Source organism: Acanthochromis polyacanthus, chromosome 12, assembly GCF_021347895.1.
Source record: "Acanthochromis polyacanthus isolate Apoly-LR-REF ecotype Palm Island chromosome 12, KAUST_Apoly_ChrSc, whole genome shotgun sequence".
Taxonomy (NCBI): domain Eukaryota; kingdom Metazoa; phylum Chordata; class Actinopteri; family Pomacentridae; genus Acanthochromis; species Acanthochromis polyacanthus.
This window is the reverse complement of record NC_067124.1, coordinates 18,025,681-18,053,438: the sequence shown is the minus strand read 5'-3', so window position 1 is coordinate 18,053,438 and position 27,758 is coordinate 18,025,681. Positions and strand designations below refer to the sequence as shown.

The window sequence follows — 27,758 nt, the reverse complement described above, 5'->3', positions numbered from 1 at the left end:
ACTGTAGTACTGACACACTGTACGGTAGTACTGAAATACTGTACTGTATAACTGACAATGCACCATAGTACTGACACACTGTAAAGTACTACTGACATACTGTACTGTATAACTGACAATGCATCATAGTACACTGTAAAGTACTACTGACATACTGCACCATAATACTGACATACTATATTGTAGTACTGACACATTGTACTGACACAGTACAAACACACATCAGTCATGGATTTCCGTATGTGCCTGTGTACTGATCGTTGTATTGTTCATGTATTGATCATTGTATTGTTTGTGTATTGATTAGTATTGGTCTCCGCTGTCTTTGTGTGTCCGTTGCAGGGGGAGGTTTGTTCGTCTCTGTTACCATCACACACCGTCTATATATAAGGGGTGCGGGGTGATTTATCTGGGGTTCCACGTCACACAGCAGCTGTTGTTCACTCCTCTTTAGTGGGCGGGGATTGTCCATCGCCCGCGTGTGCCACTCATGTGACCTCCAGCAGCTCCTTCATTGACTGCTTTGAATCACGTGACGTTGACACGTTGTCATAGAGACTGACTCCGTCCATCATTGCCACGTCATTGCGCTGGTGATCAAAAGAAGCGCTCCCTGATACTGATAGGCGAGGCTTAGAGCGCGAGCGACGATGGGATTTGCTGCACGCGGCAGCAGCGGGCCGAGATATGATTAGTCAGAAGTACGAGGGGAGCTGTCACTCAGAGCAAAGCCCCGCCCTCCAGGCTCAGACTGCGGACTGCTCCGGGACCAGAACCAACACCGTGTTACCGGATCGTTACTCAGGCTGGGAGCTGATCGGTTATTGATCAGGATCGATTAGCGGATTGGTGGGATGTCTCGGCTGCTGGAGAGCCGAAGACAGGACAGGATGAAGGAAATAAACCTAAAGGTGAGCTCACCGTAAAACTTAACAAACACACTCACGGCGCGTGCACCTCACTTTACTGATCGATCGGGATATCAGGGATCGATCTGGAGCTGATCAGACGGACTTATTGATCAGACGAAGAGCTCAAGGCTCGGCGTCACTTTGTTCCGCTTTGTCCCCTCACATCTGGAAAACACCGCCAGTTCCGTTACAGAGGACCGAAGCTTCTCCAGAATCGATCATTGATTAGTGATCAGTGATCAGTGTGTACCTGTCAGTGTATGTGTGTGTGTGTGGATTGATGGTCAAAGTTTCAGCTCTGAGAAAAAACGGGAAACTCTTTTCTTTCCGTTCCGACGAACAGGAGTGTGTGTGTTACAGGGTGTGTGTTACAGTGCGTGTGTGTGTTACAGTGTGCGCGTTACAATGCGCGTGTTACTGTGTGTGTCCGTTTTTGTGGTCAGAGTGTGCAGATTGAGTTACGGTGTGTTTTGGTTTGTTCGGTGTGTTTTGGTTTGTTCGGTGTGTGTCCGTTAGCAGCAGCGTGGCCGCTTTGTCCTGCAGGAGGAAACGAGGCGGGGGGAGGGGAGTGTGTGTGTGCGCGCGCGCGTGTGTGCGTGTATGTGTGTTTGTGTCATACAGGAAGTGTTGTCAGGAGTGAAGGTGGATGTCTGACCTCTGAACTAAAACACTGTAAACCATTTTACAGACAGACATATGTGATAAAATGAGGATTTGTTATTTTATTCAAAATATGTGGAAAAACATTTGCTGCTGTTTGAAACTCTGATTCATGAAATTAAGTCTCATTGGCACATCCTTGTAATTTTCATAAAATAAATTAAATCAGATGGAATCAGAATTATTGCTCCAGATTATTTAGTTGTTGTTTGTCTGATTGTTGGAGCTCCTGAGAGAGGACAGGTAGAATCTGATTTCAGATCACAGCTCCTTTCAGACAGCTGATCCGTAACATTTCCTTCCATTCATTTTCATATGTTTACCTGGCGTCCTGTCTCGGTAGCATCAGGTGAAGCAGGTCATTCCAGACAACATCCTCCGAGCTATACCTTAAACTTCTTCTAGGGGGATCCAAAGGTGTTCCCAGGCCAGATGAAATTTGTAATTGTAACTTGTAAAATAATAGCTGAGGCCCCTCTTCACCTCAAAGGGGCAGTTAAATGCCCTCATCATTGCTGATGCTGCACTGACCTGTATGTCCACCCCATGTTTCATTTTCCTGTCACTCATGAACAGGATTCTGAGAAACTTAAGCACCTTCAACTGGGGCCGCTGTTCACCCCCAACCAAGATGGAGCAATCCACCGGTTACTAGCAGAAAATCACAGCCTCAGTCTGGGAGATGTTGACTCTGATACTGGTTGCTTCACACTTGGACCCAAATGGCTCTAGTGCTACTGAAGTCATGTTCTGATTAAGCCAACAGAACCACACCATTTGCAATAGGCAGAGCTGCATCTTGAAGTTTTCAAACTGGACACCCTCCTCACTCCAGTTACACCTTAAGATCCCATAAATGAATGTCACCAACAGGTTCAGAGACAAGGCACAGCCCTATCAGAGTCCAGCACCCACTGAAAACCTGTTTGACTGTGCACCAAGAATACACAGAGAGCTCTTCCTTAGGATGTACAAGGACAAGATTGTTTGAACAAGCGTGCCAGTAACTTATAGTCCTGCGGAATCTCCTAACACATATTGAATTGCTACTTCTGAATCTAAGGTTCAACATTTGGTCGAATCCTCCCTTCAACCACCCTGGAATAAACTTTCCCAGGGAGGCTGAGTAGTGTGATACCCTGATAATCGGTGCACACCCTCCAGTCCCTCTTTTATGCTAAGTGGAACCACCACTCTGGTCGACCACTCCACAGACACCGTCTCCGATGACCACACAGGGTTTCAGAGCGAATCTTGGCCACACCTGGCGTCTTGCCACCGAGGACCTCCAAATACCTCGGTGGCCTCTGCCATGGATATGGATGAGATTTCTCCTGAGTGTTCAGACTCTGCCTTATCCACCGAGGACATGGTAACCCTCTGTGGATAAGGAGCTCCTCAAAGTGCTCTTCCCACAATATGTCCAGTCAAAGTCAACAGTTCTAACCCCAAGCTGATCACATCCTGTTCTAAGCCCTGCCTTCGTTTTCTTTGGCATCAAATGGTTTGCCAGAACATCCTTAACCCGTTGCGCTTCAGTGTTCCACCCGTGGAACACTTTGAGATCTGCATAAGCATTTCTTTAAATGTCTGAAGTTGCAAACGCGATTATACAAACACTATACACCGATGGAAAGCTTAGATTCTCATGAATCCGCCGGTATAAACCACTTTCAGATGTGATTACCACAGCGGGTAATATAAACACATTTGTCCGACAAAAACAAATATTCATCCATCCGTTCTCTATACACGGCTTTAACGTACACAGCGCGACTCACATTTGCGGGTTCATTATTTAACACAGATGAAAATATTCCACAAAAAACGGCCATAATCCAACTATGGACATCCAGATGAAACAAGCCAGTAAAATAATTTGTCCAAAACATGTCTTGAAGTCGGTATAAAATCCACGAATAGGTCGTTTTCGAGGAAATGCACCTCGCGATGCGCGTCCAAAATTCCCTGTATTTCTCATCATATTTTTATTTACAAGTAAAATATTAGCGATTTTTCGTACTGAAAATGGCTGGAATTGACTGCAGCTTATAGGGCTATGGTCAACTGAAAGTCCTTCTTCAAACCTTCCCCAAAGTTCACCCACACTCAAGTTTTTGCTAATGGACTGCTGCAGCTATTTTGGCCCATCGGTACCTGGCCCACAAAAGCCTCCCTCTTCAGCTTGATGGCTTACTTTGCTACCACTGTCCACCAGCAGGTTTTCAGATTGCCACCACAACTGGCACAGTGACTTTCTGGCCACAGCTTCTAACAACTGCTTCTGCAATACAGGCTTTGGGCATGTCAGATTCCATGTCCCCAATCTCCCCTAGTATGCACGAGAACCTCTTCCAGAGATGAAAGTTGAAGAACTCAGAGACAGCGGCCTCCACCAGACGTTCTTATTTCACCCTCCCTACATGTCTGGGTTTATCAGGTCTGTCTGACATCTTTCCTCTCTATCTGGTCCAGCTCACCACCAGGTGGCGATCAGCTGATAGCTGAAAGATGTTTCATGTCCTCACAACCTTTCTGTGTCACCATGGGTCAGCACCAGTCAGCCAGTTTACATAACCCCAATCCCCAGTGCCTGTTCCTGTGGGTGATGGTCCCATTGGGTGGCTGCCCCATATGAATCAGGATGTGGTTCAGGCTGTGGCACCATGGGCCAAGGCTCAGCCACGACATGGCCAGACGCAAGCAACTCTTCAGGGCATGGGTCCAGTGTCAGCCCTGGTCTCCCTTTTCAAGGTGAGGTAGCACTATCTCTTGTCATTGGGGTTCTTTGAATCGCTTTTAGTCTGGTTCCTCCCCCTAGAACAATTTCTCCTGCTATGGAGAACCTAGCAGGGGATGCTATGATGTAGCTCTAAGGATCTCAGAGACACTACAGCTTTACCATTGTGATGAGGTGATGATTCTGTGTGGTCAATGATCCATTCTTTTCAGACAGGTGATATGTAACATAGTGGACATGGCTCAAGTGGGAGAGTAGGTTAGCCACTAATCGAAAGGTTTTTGGCTCAGTCTTCACCTCCCCCAATGTGTTGAAGTGTCCTTAAGCAAGACACTGAACTGTAAGTTGCTCCTGATGGCAAACGAGCACCTTGATATGACATCGTTGACCCTTTCTCACTGCTGGTGTGTATAAATGAATGAGAAACACTTTTGAAAGCACTTTGTAGAAGCTAGCTAAGGAAATATAATAATATTAATGACAAAGGAACTTACATTTTACCAGTGTGTGAAAGTGATACATTCTGTCTTTGATACATTTTCCGTTGATCAGACTGTTTAATACCAAACAGTTTATTTCTGATTTCAGTGAGAATTTTTCCATGTGATGTTAATCTAATACTGTACACTCGCTGCTGCTGTGTTTTAGTGCGTACTTTGATGGTTAGGTCATGCTCTATATTTAATTATGGGAAGTACTGATGGTCACAGTAATGTCACTGCTGCACATATCCTGCTGTGAGACTGTGAAAAGAAACATATCTGAACGAAACACTTAAAATATTTAGACTTTAGTAAACAAATCAGATGTTTATAGTAAAATACAAGTGCTACGATGAAGCTCGGACTGTATTTGTAATAGATGTAACATTGTAAAGCAATGAAAAAAGTGTTTGTGACTTTAGTTCTCTGATGTTTCTCGACTAATATTGGAGGTGTAATGTGGAAAAACCCTTCAACTTGCTTCTGTGTGTGTTAACGCGACTGTTCAGAGTGAACTGATTCAGACTAAGAGTTTGTATTAAAGTGAGCTCATTTAGACATGAAGCTAATGTTCAGATAATGTCAGATTAACGTGACAGAGAGCAGCTCTGAAAGGGTTTGAGTTAATCAGCTCTGAGACCTTCAGAATAGAAGTTGTGGATGTCCAACATCATGTGATCAGATGACTTTAGGAGGAGTCGTGTCTCATGATGCAGGTGCAGGTAAACCAATTGGCTTGTTAAGGAGCTGTTCCTGCAGTGTGATCAAACCTGATCAGATCAGACTGCAGGTAAGAGACGGACAGTTTCATTCAGTCTGAACAGAAGCTCAGCGGTTTGTGATCTGAGCTTGTGGCTAAACCTCCATCAGATCAAATGTCATACTACAGGAATGAACTAAAAATAGTGACAAACAGCCAAATAGTGTAGAAAGAAATACAGGAAAGCAGCTTTATTACTGATGCATCAGATATTCAGACTGTCAGTTGTTTTAACACCAGCTGTTGTTTAATGAGCCCAGAGTTCATATTTAACAGAATCAAATCTTAAGATAAGATAAACTTTATTGATACCACAGTGGGGAAAGTTCACTGTTACAGCAGCTCCAAAAGCAAAGATAGGGATCGTAGCTGCTGGAACTGGCTGCCACTCAGTCAGCGCCATCTTTTTGTATTCAGTTTATGACCTGACTCATAAACAATATCAGACAAACAAAATCTCTGGAAACTCAAATGAAAAGTTTAATTGTTGAGTCAATGTCTAAACCAATCAGCTGTTTGATCAGGTGAGTCAGGTGTTTCCCATCATGCCTTAAAGACACCTGGCTCTGAAAGCTGCAGCCATCGTGACCGCACCGTGTCATCTATGACATCACAGTGAGTCGGAGTGAAATCTAACTGGCTGCTGATTAACTCTGATACAGTCTGACTCCTTTCCTACATGACTATTAATTTGTGATCAGCTCCTCTTGAGTCAATGAAGCTGAACACCGATAGAGGATCTGATTGGTAAGTTTGACGTCACTTCCCTCTGTGATGTCAGACGTACAGCGATGATTTCACTACCAACATGTTGCAGTGCATCATGTGCTTAAGGCAGACAGCAGAGCTTATCTGCAAAATGCATTTTTTTCACCATAAATCATGTTTTTATTGTGATTTCAGGTAAAATCAGTCAAACTGCTAAATACAGTTGACTCCTCAGTATTCAGGATGGATGATTCATCTTCATGTACCCTTCAGACCCTGATTCACTAAATGAGTTTAGCAGATTTGGACTAATAACCACATTCTGCTATGAAATAGGAACTTGAAGTGATAACAGATAGTGAAACAGCTGCTTTGTGTTCTTCATGTGTGAACTAAATCAGCTCAGACAGTAAAAGACTCCTGAAACCTGCTGAGTTTTTACATGTTTACATTACTGAAGCATACAGTATGTCCTGTTGCCGTGGTTACCTGCAGCTTAATTTCTTTTTACTTAATACTTTATTACTTTATAGCATGTTTACTACAAACATGCTTCAGGTTCAGTGTAACAGGTTTAAATCATCCAATGTTAAGTGAGACACTCTGATTATAGAACAGGTACATGAATATGAACTATAATAAATATTTACCTGCTGCCTTACAGCATTTCATGTGCAAACACAGTTTATTAAAATCATCACTGCTTAATTAAAGCCACAGTTTGAACAGTCTGATCTGTCAGTCTGATATTTAATCTGAACTATAGTCAACAGCTGCCACATTTAAAGAGGCAGACACACTCACAATACTGAGCTGCTTTATATCAGTCAGTAGCCACAGCCACACTGTTGGGTTGTTCAGCTGTAGTGAGACTCTGGTTGGTCTGATTGGTTAATGAAACTCACCAAAACCAGATCACAGGAGGTGTTCCGATGTCAAGCAGGTGGGGCTCCACCTGGATGAGCTGATCTGGACTTGCTTCTGACCAATGAGAGGAGAGAACCTGAGCAGCAGTTTACTGAAAAGCTATCACAGAAAGATGAATCATTTTCAACATTTCACACTGAAACAAAAATCAGCCAATCAGCTTCCTCAGATCAGACAAATCTGGAATCAGTTTTAAATTTTGGAATCGGTTTCTGTCATCGTTCGGTTAATGCTGACTGAGTCTCACACAGGAAGCCCCACACACTTCCTTCAGTTCAGCTGTCTATGTCGTTTGACGTTTTCAGGCTTTATGTGCAGAAACACATCGAACATGTCAACAAACATTCAATGACATACGCAGACGTGTCAGTTACCGACAATAAACACAACAACATCCTTCCAGTCAGACGTTTCTGCTGCTGTTCAACAGCTTTCAGAACAGAGGGTTGATTCAACAGCTTTCAGAACAGAGGGTTGAACATCCTGCTGATTAGTGTCAACAGGTATGTAGAGAATAACAGAGTTTTCAGTGACATGAAGGTGGCTCAGTTTAACCTGTTAGATCTCCATGGTAACTGATGATGTGGTGCTAGATCTCCATGGTAACTGATGCTGTGGTGCTAGACCTCCATGGTAACTGATGATTTGGCTGTGGATCAGGTGGTAGAGCGGGTCATCCAATGATCGAAGGGTCGGCGGCTCTCGCCAAGTCATGTGCTGCATGCCGAAGTTTCCTTGGGCAAGATTCTGAACCCCGAATTGCCTACCAGTGACTGTTCCACTGGTGTATGAATGTATACTGACTGATGTTGCAGGTTGATTGCAGGTTGTAAAAGTGCTTTGAGTACTCTGATGAGTAGAAAAGCGCTATATAAGAGCAAGTCCATTTACCATTTACCATGTGGTGCAAGATCTCCATGGTAACTGATGATGTGGTGCAAGATCTCCATGGTAACTGATGATGTCGTGCTAGATCTCCATGGTAACTGATGATGTGGTGCTAGATCTCCATGGTAACTGATGCTGTGGGGATAATCTTGTCCAGTTGCGTTCACAGTTTAGATAAATCAGATGGTTTTCTGATGAATCTCTGAGTGATTCAGATTTCTCTAAGCGAAAATGTTTTTTCTGTACGCCTGCTGATCTGTACGTCACTAAAACCACCGAATGCTTCACAAACTTGATGCATCGTGTTGCCATGGAAACCTCCATGTATTCAGCTGCTGATGCATTTATCACGTAAGTATATTTTTTTTGTTTGGTTTGTTTGGTCTGTTGGGATTTATTACAAAGAATATTTAATCAGTGACATTAGTTTCACTTTTATTTTTTTCAAAAATTAAAGTGATTTCCTGCATTATGGGACAGTGTCAGACCTAAATACAGTGCAATACTAGCCTAGCCGCGCTAGACCCAGCTCTTAAGACACAAGGGTCTAGGAATGCTCGACAGGGAGGGAGGCGGGCTAAAAGGTTGTCTTTCAAATCACTTTGCAGCAGTTGGGTAGGTATACAACCAATCAGCGCAACGAATAGGCTGACGTAGTTCCTAGAGCGCCGGATTGTGGCTAAGTCCCATTAGCTTCCCAACCAGCGGAGCCAACTGGTATATTAAGGATTTGCCATATCCCGTCGGCATAAGTCCAAATACGTCTTTCTTCTCAATGAAACACTTCAGTGCCGTCCTTTGTTTATCTTTCAAGTTGAATTTTAGCTTCAAATCTTTAAGGGCTGTGGCCAAAGCCAAGTCGAAAGATAACTGTTTATTGTGCGCCGGTTGTTTCTGTCAGAATCGTCGCGCCTCTGTCGTCACTTACGCCCGCCTTCTGACTCTACACTTCATGGTGATTGGTCCGGCCAGTTTTAGGAGAATCCAGCCTCGAGCCTTATGGAGGGTAACTGGACCCACCCTGGCAGAGAATTAAATTTGTTGCCGTGGGTTGTCTAGCGCGGCTAGGCTAGTGCAATACAATATCATGTTTAAATATATGAAGTTTAAACTTTCACAGCTGTAATGTGCAGCTGTTAGTTATGAATAGTCAGCTGCATTGATAAAATAAAAATAAAAAATATATTAACACATGGTTAACAATTTCTACCAGCATTTCTGTCCTGCATCATTTACAGCAGTAGCTCTTTAAAGTCATAATTTTTATATTCCTCATTGTTCTCCATTAGAACAACCTGTTAACTGAAGAACAATCTGATCAGCTTCAGACTGAACGGCTACGTGTTTAACTTTCAAAGAGTAAATGAGATAGTCCTGTTCTTTGTGTTTCCTGAAACTTAGCAAACTGTCCCACAGATCCAGGTCACAAATCTCCCAGGTGAATGCAGAACTGGGATCAGTTACCTGAGTTTTCCTCTCAGACTGCAGCTTCTCTCTGCTTAAACCTCAGCTCTGTCTCATGACGCCCAGTAGACAGAGGCCTCTTTATTCTCCTCATCACTGAGCTCTTTATCTATTGATCAGCTGATCGCTGACTGTCACCATTTTCTGAAACAGTTTCAGCCATTTACACTGAATATGTGTTAGTTGGCAGATCACTAGATATATTTTATGCATATTATCAATGATCAATGTTGGATTGACTGTTAAATTATCAATTACTGTGCTTAAAACATGTCAATACCCCCAATGTCTTCCAACGGAGCTTTGATTCATTGAGACAGAAGGAAAAAGAGAAAATGTTTGATGGAGTATTTTTAACACTTGTAGGATCGGCACAGTGTGGAACTGTATGATTGGCAAGCTGTTAGTGAAACTGCATTGTGGGAGTTGCAGTTGAGTCTTTCAGTTTTTAGTTGTTGGAGTGTCGATCAGAGAAATAGCTGAAAGTTAAAATCGTTCAGAAACACGAGGAGCAACAAACTACCAAACAGAAACATAAAATCAAAGCGTGAAAACACAAGAAAACCTGTTTTTGTGTGAAAGTTTATCATCATCATGTGCCAAGTAGCAGGTTGGAGGTCCAGATAAATGTCAATGTTTATAATTCAAACCATTCTGAAGAGGAAATGATTCAATGGAGGAATTTTTGATTGATCAATTCTTGTATCAACATGATGAATCAGTTCTCTCACAGGGCAGTCTGCCTACCCATAATGCACTGCAGCTGCTTTAACTCCCTTCAAATAACAGTTCTTTGTTTACAGTGTATGTTGGGCTGAAGAGACATGACACAACATGAACACAGCAACTCTAGCCCTTTAGTTTATCAGGGTTTAATATGAAGAAACAAAAAATGACTCAATAAGATTCTCACATGTACTCTAAAGCAGTTAAACCTGTTTTTCTGCTCAATGTTCAATTATTATTGAATAAATGAAAAAGCTGCTGTGTTTAAATATTCACTAAATGAATCAATCTGAGGTTCATGTGGCAACGGATCGTGTTATTGATTATAGGTCAGTTTCTTCATCTAAGAGAACAGTTAGAAGGATTGATCAAAGCTCTTCAGAAACTGAAACAGAACCTGACACAGGCTTCACTCTAAGAATTGGTGTTTTCCTGTCAGTTTGTTCTGCAACTGTGTCATGTGTTATTTCCTCATCATTTAACATGAACTCAGACCGTCGCAGTGTGAAATCAGTCGTCATCAGACTTGTGTCTACCCGCAGAGACGCTGTGACGGATGTGATGTAACTGCTGCAAGGGATTGTGGGTCAGAATGACCATAAAAAAACTTTTTAAAAATGTTAAACCTTTGAAGAATAAATGAGAAAGTCATTGGCTGCAAATTGTAGGACGAGACCAGATGTTGTAGGACATGTGGTATGTTTGAAGTACTGGTTGCACTGAGTGTTTTAGTAGTTTTTAGCACAGTGTGGTGTTATGGGAACACACCCCGAGACTGGTCCTCACAGAAACACACAAACACACACACACTTCCTCTTCCTGTTCCGCCCAGTTCAGGGAAGACAAACAAAACAGAAAGAAGAAGTTCAGAGAGACTGACACACTGAATGACACACAGATTTGTCTACAGTGTGCAAAATGTTTGGATGTTCTGACATTCTGTTTAACATTAGTTTTGTTGTTGTGTTGTGGTTGTGTTTTTGTTGTACAGGTTGTGTGTCAGGTTTCAGCAGGTGACATGTAGAGCTGATGAAAGAATGTGTTGTGGTGATGCTGACCTTCCTCTAGCGCCACCATCAGGTCAACAGAAGTTTTGTAAACAATTGTTCCTTTGTTAGTTTTGGTTGTTAAACAGATCGTCAACTGGTTTCGGTCACTGACTTCACATGTTGGCATCCATACACCTGTGACACATCAACAACTTTGTGCCTCCAAGCAGCTGAATGCAGCTGAGGCTCCATGATTTATCCTCCCCCTCAGCAGACAGCAGGTCTCCAGGTATTAGACTGCCCCCTCCCCCCTCTGCCCACTTCTTTGTTCTGTAGCACAAAGTCAGAAACTGGAAACCTGCTCTGCTAACACACAGAGCTGAATCCATTCATCCATTCAGGACGGCTGCTTTTCAGTGAGCTCACCTGTGGTCACATGGGTTGAAAGCGGATGATCAGTAACTGTATTTATCGTCTGATTCTGTGTGTTCAGAATAAACAGAAGGAGCGTCTGAAGGAGAGGGAGAAGGAGGCGAGAGAGAGGGAGGCCCGGTCCAGCAATGGTCATCTGTTCACCTCACTGACGGTGTCGTCCACCACACTGTGCTCCTCCTGCAACCGCAGCATCACGGCCAAGGAGGCGCTAAGCTGCCCAGGTAACGTCAGCACAACACTTACGCAACGTATGTGTAACATACACACTTCCAGTATTATGGTTTGTCCTCAGACATTCATGGTGCATCTAGAAATGTCATCAACAGCCTTTGTGCTCATGCAGCCCCATATCATCACACTCCCACTTCTGTGCTTCAGTGTCAGGACTTTGCATTCACTGTGGTATTCCTGGTCAGGTTCACACCAAACATGCTGGACTCCATCTTAGCCCAATAATTTATCTTCATCTGACTAAAGAATGCTCTCCAACATTCATCAGGCTTCTTTTCATGTTCTTCAGCAAACTTTAATCTGGAAGTTTAGTTCTGAGCAGCAACCAGGTTTTGTTCTTGTCCTCTATCCATAGAGGTTGATGTTCTGAAGTGTCCTTCACACTGTCTGAGCTTCACACAAACTCTCCAGTGATAGCCCCTGTGCCAAGTCTGAAGCAGCTGCCGTCTGTTTTTCACAGCTAGATTGTGAAAGTAGTTCACTGTCCATGGAGTCATTTTAGGAGCTCTGATTAGTGGAACTATGGCTCCTTCTATACCTCCTGATTACTGCTGACACTGTGCTTCACTGATTTTTAGTTGGTCACTGATCTTCCTGGATCCTTTTGCAGCTTCGAGAAATCTCACAGTCATTTTTTTCACTTCCTCTGTTCATTTCTTTTCTATGTGGAACCATGATACAGACATAGATAGACACAATCCATATAATAGGTCCAGAGCTGAGACAGCTCTGCTGTTTTCAGCTCATTTTAGAACCATGTTCATCAGTTAGACTGAGTGGAAATCACGGCTGGACTCAGTTTGGTTCCAGTGATCACAGATTTTTTAAATTTGTGTCAGAGTTTGTCTCCCTGTGGCTCCTCATGAAAGGCTTTTATTGTGAAACAGCAGCAGACACAATTGGAGGTTATTGATCAGGTGACTGATTGGTTTTGTTTTCTAAAACACACTGAAAACAAGCAACACGAAGTCTTTGTCTGCGGAGTGTGACAGACGGTGTGGTAATCCTGCTTTACAATGAACAGATGTACCCTCAGATTAACACACACACACACACACACACTGAGACACATGTGCCCCTCGACCCAGTTCTCAGGGTTCATCTGCAGCAGCCAATCACAATGTAGGGCACACACACACACACACACACACACACACACACACACACACACACACACACACACACACACACACACACACACACACTCTCTCTCTCAGAGTCAATCTGAACTGATTCGGCTGACTTTGCATTATTGTGTGTGTTAATATGGAAATCAGCTGATCTCACTGCTGCCCTCTGTCGGACCACACTGCCTCAATGTCACACACACGCGCACACACACGCACACATTGGTATTTATAACTGTGTGTGTGTTTTGGTTCAGTGATGAAATCATCTGTGGAAAAAGTGAAGTCACATTTTTTTTATAGGAAGTGAATGTGGCTGTGGGTGTTTGTGTGTGTGTGTATGTGCATGCTTTACTGTGTGTGTATGGTTTTTTTGTGTGTGCGTGTAAATTTTTGGAGGTTTCAATGTTTTTTGATGCAGTTCCAGTTCAAAGGTGAGGATGAATCGATGCTTTTTCTAACCTGTCTGTCTCTCTGTCCACCCGTCTGTCTCACAGCCTGTAATGTCACCATCCACAACCGCTGCAGAGACAGTCTGGCCAGCTGTGCCAAGATGAAGCAGAGGGTAAGACTGTCTTTATTTTCAACATTTTACCTTCATTAGGCCTTCAAAGCAGACACAGACTGACGACCTGTCTGTGTCTCCAACAGCAACAGAAGCTGGCATTGGTGAGAAACAGCTCAGCTCTGCAGAACGTTGCCCTGCGGACGAAGAGTAAGTCCACCTGTCTGTCTCTACCTGTCTGTCTCTACCACAGTCACTGTCAAGAGGCATTCTGAGAAATGGAATGAGGATTTTGTAGTCAGGATGTCATCTGTCATAATATTCAATTAGTTTGTTCTCAAATGTGATGGCAAACCTTTCTTCTTCTGTGTTTCTTTGTTGGGTAGTTTCATCCTGACAAGAGTTTTGTTTCTTCTTCTCAGCAGCTCCAATGATGAAGGAGCGTCCAAGCTCGGCCATCTATCCCTCAGACAGCCTTCGCCAGTCGCTGCTCGGGTCCAGACGGGTTCGATCCGGCCTCTCACTAGCCAAGAGCGTCTCCACCAATAATATTGCAGGGTGAGACTGAGCAGAGAGCTGATAGGCTGTAGATTGTGGCGACGGTATTATTCAGAGAACAGATTCAACATTTCTCACTGTTAAATGCAGATTCCTGAGGGAATCAATTGATTTTCATACACAAGCAGAAATCTGAGCATCAGGCTGGATAATGCTGGCATTAAACATCATATTTACAGCAGCTCTACTGGCCTTATCTCATGTCAACCTGGTTCTGTTCGCTGCATCTCTCTATTGATCCATGATTCACCTGCAACCAACCGTGATGTTAGTGACTCTGAACTCACCTTCACCTGGGAAGAGCTGCTCCTCTTCAAACTTCCCCCAACACCCAACTGAGGAGAAGATTCTCCTCCATCATCACATCACCATCTCCAGAGAAAAGTGATGTCTCTGACTAAGATCGAAACCAGTCTGTCTGTCTCAGTGGGGGATGGAAGGCTGCCCAGTGTTCTGATTTCCACCATCAGAACGAGGAGTCGCGTTAATAGAGGATCAGTGTCAGCAGTAAAACCCCTGCAGTGAACTGATGCTGACTGTAGACGCCTCACTGGCTGTTAGCAGAAGCAGCTAACGTTACGTTTTGTCCTCCATCGCTTCATTTATGTATGATCTCACGGATGTATGAAAGAGAGCTGGACTCCAAGATGGCGTCTGCACATTAAAGGTTTCTGGGACCGTGCAACCTCCTGCATATGCTCAAGTGTTTTCCCTGCTGGCCCCGCCCACTTAGCCTGTGGCCACAATCAATCCATCCATCCATCCATCCATCCATCCATCCATTCATTATCTACACACTGCTTCATCCTCATTAGGGTCACAGGGGCACTGGAGTCTGTCCCAGCTGACTTGGGGTGAAGGCAGGGAACAACCTGGACAGGTAACAGACTATCACAGGGCTACAGAGAGAGACAAACATTCAAACTCGCATTCACACCTACAGCCAATTTAGAATTGCCAATTAACCTCAGCATGTTTTTGGACTGAGGGAAGACGCCAGAATACCTGGAGAAAACCCACACATGCATAGGAAGAACATGCAAACTCCATGCAGAAAGATCCTGGGATGTGAACCAGAGATCTTCTAGCTGCAAGGCTAGGTGCTAACCACCAATCTACTGTGCAGTCTGTGGCCACAATCATGAAATTAATATATACAACAGACAGAGAAAGAACTGTGTGCAGTCCTAATGGGAAAACATGTCAGTGGTTGCAGGACTCAGGGAGCATTAACATGCAACAGACCGGTTCCATAAAACAGAGTCACAGCCAGGATTCATGTTACATACAAAAAATATCTCAACAGCAAACTGAAACACAAAAATCAGCCCAGTAAAATCAGTGTGATGCTCACCTGTCTTTCTGATTCTCACCTGTCTGTCTGTCTTGCAGTGGGACGGAGGACGCTGTGGGTCTCAGAAGGATTCTGTCTCAGTCTACAGAGTCTCTAAACTTCAGGAGCAGAACTTTGTCCATGGAGTCTCTCACTGATGATGGTATGTCAGTCATGTTTTATTGATCAGATTATCAGCTGATGTATCAATATCTGCTGCTCAGCCTTCAGTAACCATATTTTCTGAGATGGTATTTTCTGTAGCTCCTCATGAAGCTTTGATATCTGTGCAGGTGAGTGGTGGTGGAGCCCCCTGCTGGAGGAGCTGCAGGCGGAGGGAAGCTGTGTTCAGGCCGACAGCTGGAGTCTCGCTGTGGAGCCGACCTTCCTGCAGACGCTGCACAAAGACCTGATCAAGCAGCAGGACGTCATCTATGGTATGGAAACATGCACACAACATGCACACAACTATACACAACATATACAGAGATCTCCATTTGACAGTTTTTGTCACAGAGACATATTTGTGTATGTCTTACTACGACACCTGAGAAAGAGCAAAGATGTTTCTCAAAAACTAACAGAGGTGGCTCTCTGTGTCCATCTGTCTGTCTGTCTGCCTGTCTCTCTGCCTTAGAGCTGATCCAGACAGAGTTCCACCATGTCCGGACGCTGCGGATCATGGAGGGGGTGTACCGGCGGGGCATGCTGGAGGAGGTGATGCTGGAGGCAGGCGTGGTGCACACCATCTTCCCCTGTCTGGACCAGATGGTGGAGCTCCACTCCAGCTTTCTGTCAGAGCTGCTGAGCAAGAGGAAGGAGGGACTGGTGGAGGGCACCACCAACTTCACGGTCCGCCAGTTGGGAGACCTGCTGCTCCGTCAGGTACAGCAGCACATGTGACGTCTAGGTGTCCTGTCCCTGCACAGGTGTGACATCTGAGGAGCTTTACATTCAGCCACGAGTGAAAAGTGTCTTTGGTGAAACTATGTCAACATGTAACAAAGAACTGAGTCTCAGCTGTACACCTGAGCAGGTAGATATTTCTGCCTGCTGGACACTTTCAGTCACTGCTGAGGACTGATGCTACTCCTCCATCATGATCACTTAGTGTAATACAGCAGGTTGTCATTAATAGGGCCAACAGAACAGCATCTAGAATGTTGTCTGTGGACAGACAGGTGTTAAAAAGTATAGAATACATATCAGAATAACCAGACAAAGTTATATAATATAATGTGTATATATGCACATTATATTATATATAACTTTGTCAGGTAGGTCAGGTTTATGTATGTATGTATGTATGTATGTATGTATGTATGTATGTATGTATGTATGTATGTATGTGTATGTATGTATGTATAATATTATTGTATATTTTCCACACTCCAGATCATGAAACTAATATATACATATATTTTTAAAATTACACAGAGATAACCCACAAAATACAAAATGCTCTTTTTAAGTAATGATTTATTAAAGATTTATTGAAAATGTATACTGCCCCTGTGAAAAATCATTGCCCCAAAAGCTCATAACTGGTTGGTCCACCCTAGGAAGCAACAACTTCAGTTAATGTGACAGCTTGTGATCAGTCTTTTCCATCACCATTGAGGAATTTTGGTCCTTCTCTGCAGAATAGTTTTAATTTGGCCACATTAAATGGTTTTCCAGCATGAACTGCCCTTTGAAGGTCTTGCCACAGCATCTCAAGTAGATTCCATCCAGACCGTGACTTGGCCTCTCCAAAACCTTAATTTAGATTTTTGAGCCTTTCAGAGGTGGACTTTCTTGAGTGTTTTGGATCATTTTTATGCTTTTGTGCTTGAGCTTTAGGTCATGAACTGATGAGTAGTGTGAGGCCAGTGAGGCTTGCAGATCTTTTGACATTCATCTGGGTTCTTTTGTGACCTCCTGGATTAGATATTGATGTGTTCTAGGAGAAATGTTGCTAGTTGTGCCACTCCTGGGAAAGTTCACCACTGTTTGATGTTTTCTCCATTTGTAGATAATGTCTCCCACTCTGCTTTACTGGAGTCCCAGAGTCTTAGCAATGGCTTTGGAACTCTTTCCATTCTGATGAATGCCAATGACCTTTCTCATCTGTTCTTCAATCTCCTTTAAATGTGGCATCATGTGCTGCTTTTTGAGACCCTTTAGCTACTTTGCAATGCCAGATTATTAGTGGTGGCAGTAATCAAATGTGAGTGTGACTGGTAAAGTTGAGCCCAGTTGCTGAATGATTTTGGTCATTTGGTCGATTGGTAGCTAAGGGGGCAATTAGTTTTTGCACAGGGTAAGACGGGTCTGGACAGTATTTTTCCTTCACTGAATGAAATAATGACCTCAAAACTGCGTTTGTTGTTTTCCTGGGTTATTTTCATCTTACCTCAAAATGAGTTTGATGATCTGAAACATTTTAGTGTCACAAATACACAAAACAGACATCACAGAGCTGTATATCATGGTAGTCTTTTTTTCTGATGACTCCTGTAGCTCTGAATTTTCAGTGATGGAATTACTGAAACAAATTTAATATTTATCTTCATCATGAACTTTCATTTTCATTCTCTGTTCTGCTGGATCAAAAATATACATACAGCCCCTGGAAGTTTTAGTTATATAGAAAGTATACATGTTTATAAGTGTATGTACACTTTGTTCACAGCTGTACATATATATATATATATATATATATATATATACATATACATGTGTGTATATCTGACTACATATACTGCATGTACTCATATGTGTCTCTGTGTAGTTTTCAGGCCAGTTTGCAGACGATATGAAGAAACTTTACTCCGAGTTCTGCAGTCGACATCCCAAAGCTGTGAAACTCTACAAAGAAGTTTTAACTCGAGACCGAAGGCTCCAGCAGTTCATCAGAGTAAGATCCACCTCTAGTCTACAGTGGTTTGGAATCAGTTTAAACCTCATTCAGACTAGTCTACCCTGGTTCAGATCCAGCCTAAGCTTGGTTTGATTTATTTAGCTTGCTGTGGGATTCTGGTTTTGTTCTGAATAGGGCTCAGATCTAGTCTAGACCTTCTTAGTCTGCTGTACACCTTCTGAATCTTGTTTGGAATAGGTGTACCCTTCCCCTCTGAGTTAGAGTTCGTTAAGACTCGGTTTATTTTAGATTGCCCAGATGTACTGTAGACCCAGATTTATCCCAGTGTAGCCATAGTTCTGACCTGGTTTAACTGGAATCTCACCTTGTTTAAAGCAGTCTAAATTGGTTAACATGCAGTTTGAACTGGTTTGAGCTGGTATTTCTGTACTGACATTGACCACCTGTTTCTGTCTATCCCACAATGCTCAGCGTGTCTGTCGTGGTCCTCTTCTGCGTCGTCATGGCATCCAGGAGTGCATCCTGTTGGTAACACAGCGAATCACAAAGTACCCCGTCCTTATCCAGCGGATCCTCGACAACACCAAAGGTAACCTCAGACCTCTGATTTTTAATGACCTCTGATCTTTAGTAATCTTTGACCTTTAGTGACCTCTGACTTTTAATGATCTCTGACCTTTAGTGACCTCTGATTAATGACCCCCCTGCAGGAAACGAGGAGGAGGCGCAAGCTCTAAGCCGGGCCTTGTGCCTCTTGAAGGAGCTGATCAGCTCGGTGGACCAGGAGGTTCTAGAGCTGGATCGGGCCAGGAGGCTGCAGGAGATCCAGGCCCGGCTGGATCCACGAGCACAGGCGGAGGTCCGGGGAGGAGGAGTGTTCAGAGGAGGAGAGCTGCTGAGAAGAAAACTCCTGTATGAGGGGACGCTGCAGTGGAAGGTCCAGGGCTCCAGAATGAAGGGTGAGGAGGAGGAAGAGGAGTCACATGTATGTGGGTGGAACTTACACCTGCTAACACTTGGCATCTATGCTGTTTTTGTCTCCAGATGTGCAGGTGTTGCTGATGTCAGACATCCTGGTTTTCCTTCAGGAGAAAGACCAGAAGTTCACCTTTGCATCACTGGTGAGTCACACCGGGTACACCTGGCACAATTTGTCTCACCTGATCACAGTCCCACATGACCTCAGTGAACTCCTGCTACACCTGAGTGTCAGATCAGATCCTTCATCTGATCACCTGTGTTCAGGTGTTTCTGTTGTTGTTAACTATTAAAGTCCTCCAGAACAATGGGACATATAGACAATACTACCTGTCTCTCTGCTAGTCTGTCTGTCTGACTGTCTCATCTGTCTGTCCAGGACAAGTCTCCAGTGGTGTCGCTGAATAAACTGATCGTCAGAGACATAGCCAATCAGGAGCGAGGCATGTACCTGATCAGTGACACCCCTCCAGAGATGTATGAGCTGCATGTGTCATCCAAAGGTGATCGCCGCACCTGGATGAGCCGCATCCAGCAGGCTGTGCTCAGGTGAGTACTGCAGTAGTCTCTACTCAGCATACACTGCTATACAGTATGTACTCCTAGTACTTACAGTCGAGTACAATATGTGGTACTCTTTACATACAACGTAGTAGATTTAGCAGTTCAAAGTACACACAGTGTAGCACAGTTGGGAATCTTCAGTACATACAGTGTAGTACAGTATGTCGTTCTCAGTATGTACATTGTGGTACAGTTGGTAGTCTTTAATACGTACGGTGTAATTCAGTATTAAATACTCAGTATCACATGTTATTTTTTCAGTTGTCCATCCAGAGACGAGTTTCCTCTCATTGAAACTGAAGACAAGGCTTTACTGCGCAGACTCAGAGGTACTGCTCACCCTACTACTACATCTACTACTGCATCTACTATTACATCTATTACTACATCCACCACTACATCTTCTACTACATCTGCTATTTCCCCTCCCACTCCACCTGGTTTCTGATCCACATGATGTTTGCATGTCTCGTTCGTCCTCCCAGCGGACATCCAACAGAAGGACCGGGAGGTGCTGGAGCTCCTGCAGGAACGCGTCACTCTGTTTTCTGACCTGGTGGAGGCGACAGGCAGAGGAGGAGCAGAAGAAGACGGAGGTGTGGAGGTCAAAACGTCCTCATCCAGGAACCTGTTTAGAGCTGACCCTTCTCACGCTCCTCAGGGCGAGCCGCTGCTCCTCGCCGCCATCGGTGAAGGTAAGGAGGCGTTCAGGGCCGAGCTCCAGATTCAATCTAAGTCACAGTCACTTGAATGTCCTGTGTTTTGTTTCAGTTGACAAGCTGACTGAGCTGCTGTCAGAGTGCAGCATCAACAAGTCCTCCGTAACCAACGGCAACCAGGACTTGAGCAGTAAGTTACCTGCAATCTGCCACCTGCCACCTGTTCTGTCTGTATCTTCACCCTCTCTCCTAAATACTATATGAGGGTTGATCAAAAAGTTCAGAGACTGTGCTAATGAACATCAACCTTTTTTTAAAATTCCCTCCATCCCTGTTGAAATGTTTCCTTGTGCAGTGATGCTTTGCTCCCAGAGCTCCTGCAACACTTGTAATTAAATCCTGTTCTGTAAACTGTGATGAGTTCAGTCTGCTAAGCTGAGTCCAATCAGAGGCAGAGGAGCATTACCTGGTCTGCTCCTGTTACTGCTGCACGGGCTGAACACTGTGATGCCCTCCACGTGAACAGACTCTGAAATTTTTTTATCACTTTCTGTACATTTATGTTAACCTGACAGAGATTGTTTACATCTAAGAGACATGTTGGAGTCACCTGTCTGTCTTTACCTGCCTGTCTCTCTTCCTCTCTCAGATGGAGACTCAAGTTCTCTGAATGGTTCCTTTGAGGTGAACAGCAGCTCTTCTAAGGTGAGTCCAAAAAAACCAAGGACTTTTCTTGACACTGGACAGACCTCAGGGTGACACTAAGTGTGTTTAGTATTTTACTCACAAGGTCGAACGTGCTTTTATCTTGAAGTGAGGTCTGATCAAACATCTCTCTGACTTTCAAACTGAGTTTCTGCAACAGATTCAAAGGACATGGTCCACCTCAGGATCCTTGTAGTTTAGGTGTTAATGACTGACCTGATGTCCAGAAATGTGCTTAACAAAGTGTGTGTCCGTCATGAAACCCGCTAGGAGAATGTTTGTCTGCAGCTCCACAGGTGTTGAACTGATCTACAGTTGTAGTTTCAGAGCAGCTGTTCACACATCACATTAATGGAATCAAATAATGAAAAGGTCTACATGTACAGAAGAAAGAATGCAGCTGAACAGCCTTTTATGTTTACATATAAAGTATAGATGACGAACATGTGCAGTAAATATAACTATATATAAGTGAATCTAAATTCAGACAACAGCTCTGCCATAAGTTCTGCTTTTACACAGTTTCAGTTCCTATGTACTCTGTGGTGAACTCGACTCTTCATGTTAAATAACATAACTAGACTGCTGCATGTTTGTCCAGCAGAACGTCTGTTTGAATCTTTTCTGATGTTTTGTGTTTCAGGACAGAAATGGTAACCAGCTGCAGGAACAAACCCTGAATGAGGTGATGAATCCTTTCTTCTTTCTGACCACAGTTGGTTTATTTCTGTTCTTTGACTGACCCTCATCCTCCTCTGACCCACAACTGAACCTACAACTCAACCTACAGCTCAGCATACAACTAAAACTGGAACTCTACCTAGCTTCCTGTCGTGAAAATGTGTTCCTTTAGATAGTCAATATGCAGCTGATATGTATCAGTCAGTAATACAAAGCAGCAGCTCTGCAGGAATAAATTAAAAAATCTAATCCAACCTCCCAGCATTCAGAAAGCAGAGAGGAGGCTGGGTTATACTCCAGTTTTGATCCAACAGTTGTAAACTGAACTGAGATGTTCCTGTTTTCCGTCCAATGACATTGTCTTTAACAGCTGTCGTGTGTCTTCTCCACAGGAAGTCTGTCAGCGACTGGTCAACCTGAGCACACAGCTTCATGCCCTGCAGGTCTGATACCAATCTACAGTTTGCCCACTGCACTGACTCATTGATTTGTTCAGAATAAAGCAGTAACTGATGAGATCAGTAGAACTTTGTGTGAAGTTTGGCTGCTAGAAAATGAAACTACATAAATACAGTCGAAAACAGAGAATAAGAAAGTGTAGAAGCAGAATAATGCACAGTAACAACACAGATAAACAGTGTGAAAACTCTCCCTGACTCCGCAACCAGGCTGCTGTGATTCGTCAGGATTCGATACTGGAGCTGTCATTAAGCACAGGCCATACCCCCTCCACCGCCCCCGGGTCCGGTTCCGTCCCTCGCCTCAGCCGGTCGGTGTCGCGGGACACTGGACTGGATGCCAGTGGGGAGGCGGTGTTGCTACGGCGACAGGTGGAGCTGCTGCAGGAGGAGGTCACACGGCTGCGTCTTAGGGGGGAGGAGCCAATCCGGGAAGGGGCGGGGTCAAGGAGAAGGAGCAGCAATGGAGAGATCAGTGACGTCATCAAGGGAGAACCAGTGAGTACTGAGTTCTGGTTTATAGAAACTGAGCCAGATAAACTGAACCAGATTAAAATAAACCAGGTTAAAATAAGCCGGGACAAACTGAACCAGATAAGTCAGGATAAGCAGAACCACAGAACCTGGTTAAATGTGTCATTTGACGCTTCTTCTGCACCAAATGAACCTGTTGTTTGCAGCTGCTTCAGTCAACAGGTTGTTTAATGTAGAGCAATGAGGAATAAAAAATATGTAACGGTGAAAAACTGCTGCTGGTAATGATGCAAGACAGGAATATTGGTAGAAAACTGTTAAATGTGTTGTATTTAGGTGCATTTAGGTCTGACACTGTCCCATAATGCAGGAAATCATTTTAATTTGTGGCCATAGCAAAGTGAAACTAATGTTACTGACATAATATTCTCTGTAATAAAACCAGTGGAATAATCAGTTTTCTAATCTGTGTTCTATCATCTGAGGTACCAGCAGTGAAATGGACTTGGTTGCAAATCAAGAGCAAACTTAACATATTTATACAATTTCTGTATCATCAACTAAATACATGTAGGGTCCCATGGCAACATAATGCATCCAGTGTGTGATACTGTAACGGCTTCAATCAGTGGTCTTAGTAACGTACAGCTCAAGGTGTTTACAGATGAGATAGTTTTTCCTTCAGCTGAGAATCTGTGTTGCTCATAAATAGTCATCATGAAGCACTTTATTTAAACGGAGACGCTTCTTATGACTGATTTAAATCTAAACTCTAACCATAACCTGGTCTCTACCAGGTTAGCTCCACAGCATCAGTTACCATGGAGATCTAGCCAGGTTAAAAGAGATCCACCTTTGTGACACTGAAAACTCTGACTTGGGCTCACATACCTGCTGATCTAATCTCACTTCATAGTACATCCCTCTGAACCACATAAACTCAAACAAATAAAATGAACTAGAATCAGGTCGACAGGGTAAACTGAACACAGGTGGTGTAATCTAACAATACTTAATTGAAGTTAAGCTACCATAATATCTGTCAGCAGGTTAACAGGAGGCGTGGCAGCAGGGACCTGGAACTCCGCCCCCTCGCCCCATTGGCTACTCAGGATCCGACTGATCAATTAGATGGCGTCCACGAAGGAAACGAGGAGGAAGAGGAGGAAGTGATGAAGATCTCTCCTCGCTCTGACAGCCCCAGAGGTCAGCACAAATAACTGATCAATAACCGTTGTTGATTATACCTAAATGACTGGAATATGTATTGTTTACTGTGTCATTATGACCAAACATACCATTTGTTTTAATATTCAGTTTGTGACTGGTCACCATGATAACCTTTGACCTCTGACCCCACAGACCTGCAGGACATCCCGGAGGAGAGTGAGAGTTAACCTCACACCTGCACCTGATGACCTCAGGGAACTCTGCTGATGTCACTGTTATCGCCGTGATGTTACAGATGGACATTGTAAAAGGAGCTGGAGATGACGTCATTTACTGTCTTGGAGTTTTTACCAAATCAGATCTCAGCTGTCTGACTTTTGTTCCTCAAACGTTTTCTGAGCGTTGCTGTTAGGTTAGAAACAGGAAGTATAACCATGTGACCTGTTTACATCATCATGTCTGCTGGAGCTCCGCCCACAAGTGCTGGAATGGGTGGAGTTTAAAGGGAGGGCTTTTATTGGGTATAAAGGGTATCATTGGGTTTGTTGAAAATTGGAAGGTTGTTTGATACTAATGGTTAAAGTTTAACATTTCTGCCTCAAAGCTCACTTTAAAGTCTCCGTCTGCTTCAAACAAACCTGGTCAGGTTTTCATTCAAGAGTCTGTCCAAGTCCTCGCTGTTTAAGGGTCCTCGCTGAGTTGCCTCAGCTTTAAAGTCTTTGAGAGTCTAATGTAGTATTTGTTTATTTGTTTGTTTGTTTGTAAAGACCAATGTGAGAAGCACCAGCAGTAAACAGCAGTTCAAATGTTGGACAGAATGCAGGACGAGAGGACATTTGGATTTATGCTGTACAGATAGTGGATCTGGTGCTGTTCTGATCCGGATCAGTTTGTTTGATGCAGACGGATTTATTCAGCCTAATGAGACACATTAACGACCACCACACTACATTACCCAGGATGCCTTTAGATCTACCGTCACAGCCTGCTGTCAGTGGAGACTCAGAGATTATAATGTGTTATTTATAAAAAGCATAAAATGCCAGTGTAGTCATAGAAAAATTTGATTCTGTCCATGGAACTTTAGCTTCAGAATATTTAGTAAACAAAAAGAATCTGTTTTTATGTTTCTTTATACATGAAACCAAAAATCTGTTGAACATGAGGACAAAGTGAAAACAAATGTTTACATTTGAATCACAGCATAAAAACAAAAATCTCAGTTTGTTCAGACTGAATGTGCAGCTTTTACTCCACAGGTAAACTCACCTGACTATGTGCACTGAGTTCACCTGGCGTTTTAACAAACTTATAACTCAGAGCTACATGAGTCGTGAGGACTGGGAGAACTAGGAGAACTGGGAAGTGTAGTTACTACAGAAAGGGGGGGGGGGGGGGTTGGGTCGGGTTACTTTGAGCTGAATCGTAGATCAGGTGTGTTTATTAAAGTGCAGGTGTTCTTCCTGTCTGTTAGCATGGTAGCATGGCTGTGTCTTTTATACTTGTGTAGGACGATGGTTTAATTGACCAATCAGCTGGTTTGTGTTGACGCCTGGGAGGTGATGAGGTCAGCTCCTCCTGATGATGATGATGCTGTCGCCTGATGAAGGACCTTTTATTGATGTAGAAAACACGAGGACATGTTTAGAGCCACAAAATTGAACTTTCAACTTCTGCAAAATGTCCAAATGTTTCATTTTACACTCAGACTGATGCAGACTGTTGCCATGGACACCGTCACAATGGACACTGTAACCATGGACACTACTGAGTCTGCTCTCTGTGAGACGGCGATGGAGTATTTGATGGAAACGTGACCTACAGTGCGAAGAAAACATGATATGAAACATGTGACCAAACAGTTTGTATTCAGCTCTGATTAATGTGTTTCAGTATAAACACTATTAATGTTTGTCAATGACATGTTTATTCTTCATGTTAACAAGAAGTGTTTTCCATTTATGGAGGAAATGAGCTCCCGTTTTATGACTGAACTGCTATCTTCCTAACGTGAATCATCCTGATATCTTAAACTTGACCAAGAGAAAAAATAAGTTTATCAGCATGAAGTCTGAAGACTTTACTCATTTTTAAAAGTTGCCTTTTGTGTTGTTATTCTAAAATGTGTCAAACATCAGGGTCCAAATAATTTCTAAGTGATTATACCTTAACTCTGGAGGCTTAAATTCACCAATGGACAGATGTGACACTGTGATGTCCAGATGTGATGCTGTAATGTTTCATTTGAGCTCAGTTTAACAGCTGTAAAGTTGACTGAAATGCTTGTATCTCATCAGTGTATTCTTGCTGTATGTCTCTGACTCTTTATAAATCTAATCAGCTAATCTTTGTGTTTTATTTCAAATCTTCAGCTCTGTTTTCACAATTGTTATTGTTTTATTTATTATGAATTAACGGAATATGAGAACATGGTCAAACACTGAGCTTTTTTTTCTTTTCTTTTTTACAGAGACCTGTTCTTACTGTCTAATAGACTGACTGTTGTAGGATGTAAGATAATAGAGCTTCTGGTTACAGACAGACTAACGTTCTGTAGAAACAGAGATGCTCTGTCACTTTCAGAATGAATGCAGGACAATCCACTGTGAACTCCAGGGTTTGACTTTAACATCAGCAGTGAGTAAATACTCAACGCTGAATAAAGATGATGGTGGAAGGAGGGTTTAGTGATGAAACTGTACGAAGTAGAAGGTTTAACTTGACCAAGAATATTCTTAAACATGGTACGATCTGAATAAGAGCAGACAGGCTGCATCTGGCGAAGAACGAGTGACTAAAGGGACCCCTCAGGAAAGAATAATGGTCCTCTTTGTTTTGTGATATATGATACTATAAAATGAGTGATATAAATTTAAACTATGTGAACCTGCAGCTGCAGTAGCGTCTGATAAGGTTCAGATAGGAGCAGCGGAATGAGGTTCTAAAATCCCCCAAAGTCAAAATATGTGCTGTTTTTAATAGAAGGCATCACAGCAGAATCTCCAGCTGAATAATCACCCTGTTTAAGAGTTTAAACATTCAGATTTATGGGCATCTGCTTTGAGAAGAGAACTACTTGAAGGGTACCTGTAGAGAACCCTACATGTAGGGAACCAAAGTATGAAACAGATTAAGAGCCAGCTGGGGAGCAGACAAACAGAAGCCTCCTGCTACAGAGCAAAATAATCAATAATCGGCATGAAACAAATCTGCAGCTGAGTTTCTCCTCTGGGCTGAATGTTTCTTTCAATGTTTCACTCACAGATGCTTCTTTCCTCCATGACTATAATCCTGGTTTTAGTTCTGAACTGTTTCAGTGTCAAAATGAGACCTTTTATCTTCTTACTTTTAACTCATATATTTGTTGTGAGATGATGCCCCTGACCCTTCTACTGAGTTTCACTGTTTCATCCTCGTTCTGCTGTCTGATAACAGAAACATCTGGAAATGAGAACAGTTTTACTATGGTTCAACTTCATCTCTGAATGTCTTTAAGTGTTATATTTACAAAGATATCTGACCATTAAAGTTAATATTAGCCACATTAGCTGCAGAATGAGCTAACAATGATTTTTCTATTATTTTGGCAAATGCTAACGTTAGGTACATTAGTCACACAACAGGCTAACACTGATTTGCCTTCTATAGTTGTCAGGATCATCAATACACCTAATTAGAGACAATTTAGAGTTTAGCAGAAGCAGCTGTAGAAAGTAAATAAACCTGGTGGTGTGTGAGGCCACTACTCATTCTGACCATGAC

General features: G+C 43.1%; 1 protein-coding gene across 3 annotated transcripts; it reads left to right on the top strand.

The window, feature by feature from the left end:
- The first annotated feature begins 703 nt into the window (after window positions 1-703).
- Window positions 704-26,341, top strand: arhgef2 (rho/rac guanine nucleotide exchange factor (GEF) 2). Of its 3 annotated transcripts, none has more exons than XM_022212312.2 (22): window positions 704-911; window positions 11,749-11,911; window positions 13,546-13,613; window positions 13,700-13,763; window positions 13,979-14,111; window positions 15,504-15,607; window positions 15,738-15,881; window positions 16,082-16,329; window positions 18,218-18,343; window positions 18,779-18,896; window positions 19,018-19,266; window positions 19,352-19,428; window positions 19,665-19,834; window positions 20,111-20,178; window positions 20,335-20,544; window positions 20,621-20,698; window positions 21,158-21,213; window positions 21,857-21,898; window positions 22,287-22,337; window positions 22,563-22,850; window positions 23,873-24,032; window positions 24,189-26,341. In XM_022212312.2, exons 1-22 carry the CDS (start codon window positions 855-857, stop codon window positions 24,221-24,223), a joined length of 2,709 nt encoding a protein of 902 aa, XP_022068004.2. In that variant the 5' UTR covers window positions 704-854; the 3' UTR covers window positions 24,224-26,341. The 3 variants fall into 3 exon arrangements, with proteins under 3 accessions (XP_022068004.2, XP_022068002.2, XP_022068003.2); XM_022212310.2 differs by having other exon boundaries at window positions 13,976-14,111; XM_022212311.2 differs by having other exon boundaries at window positions 705-911; window positions 13,976-14,111; window positions 23,876-24,032.
- Window positions 26,342-27,758: the final 1,417 nt, after the last annotated feature.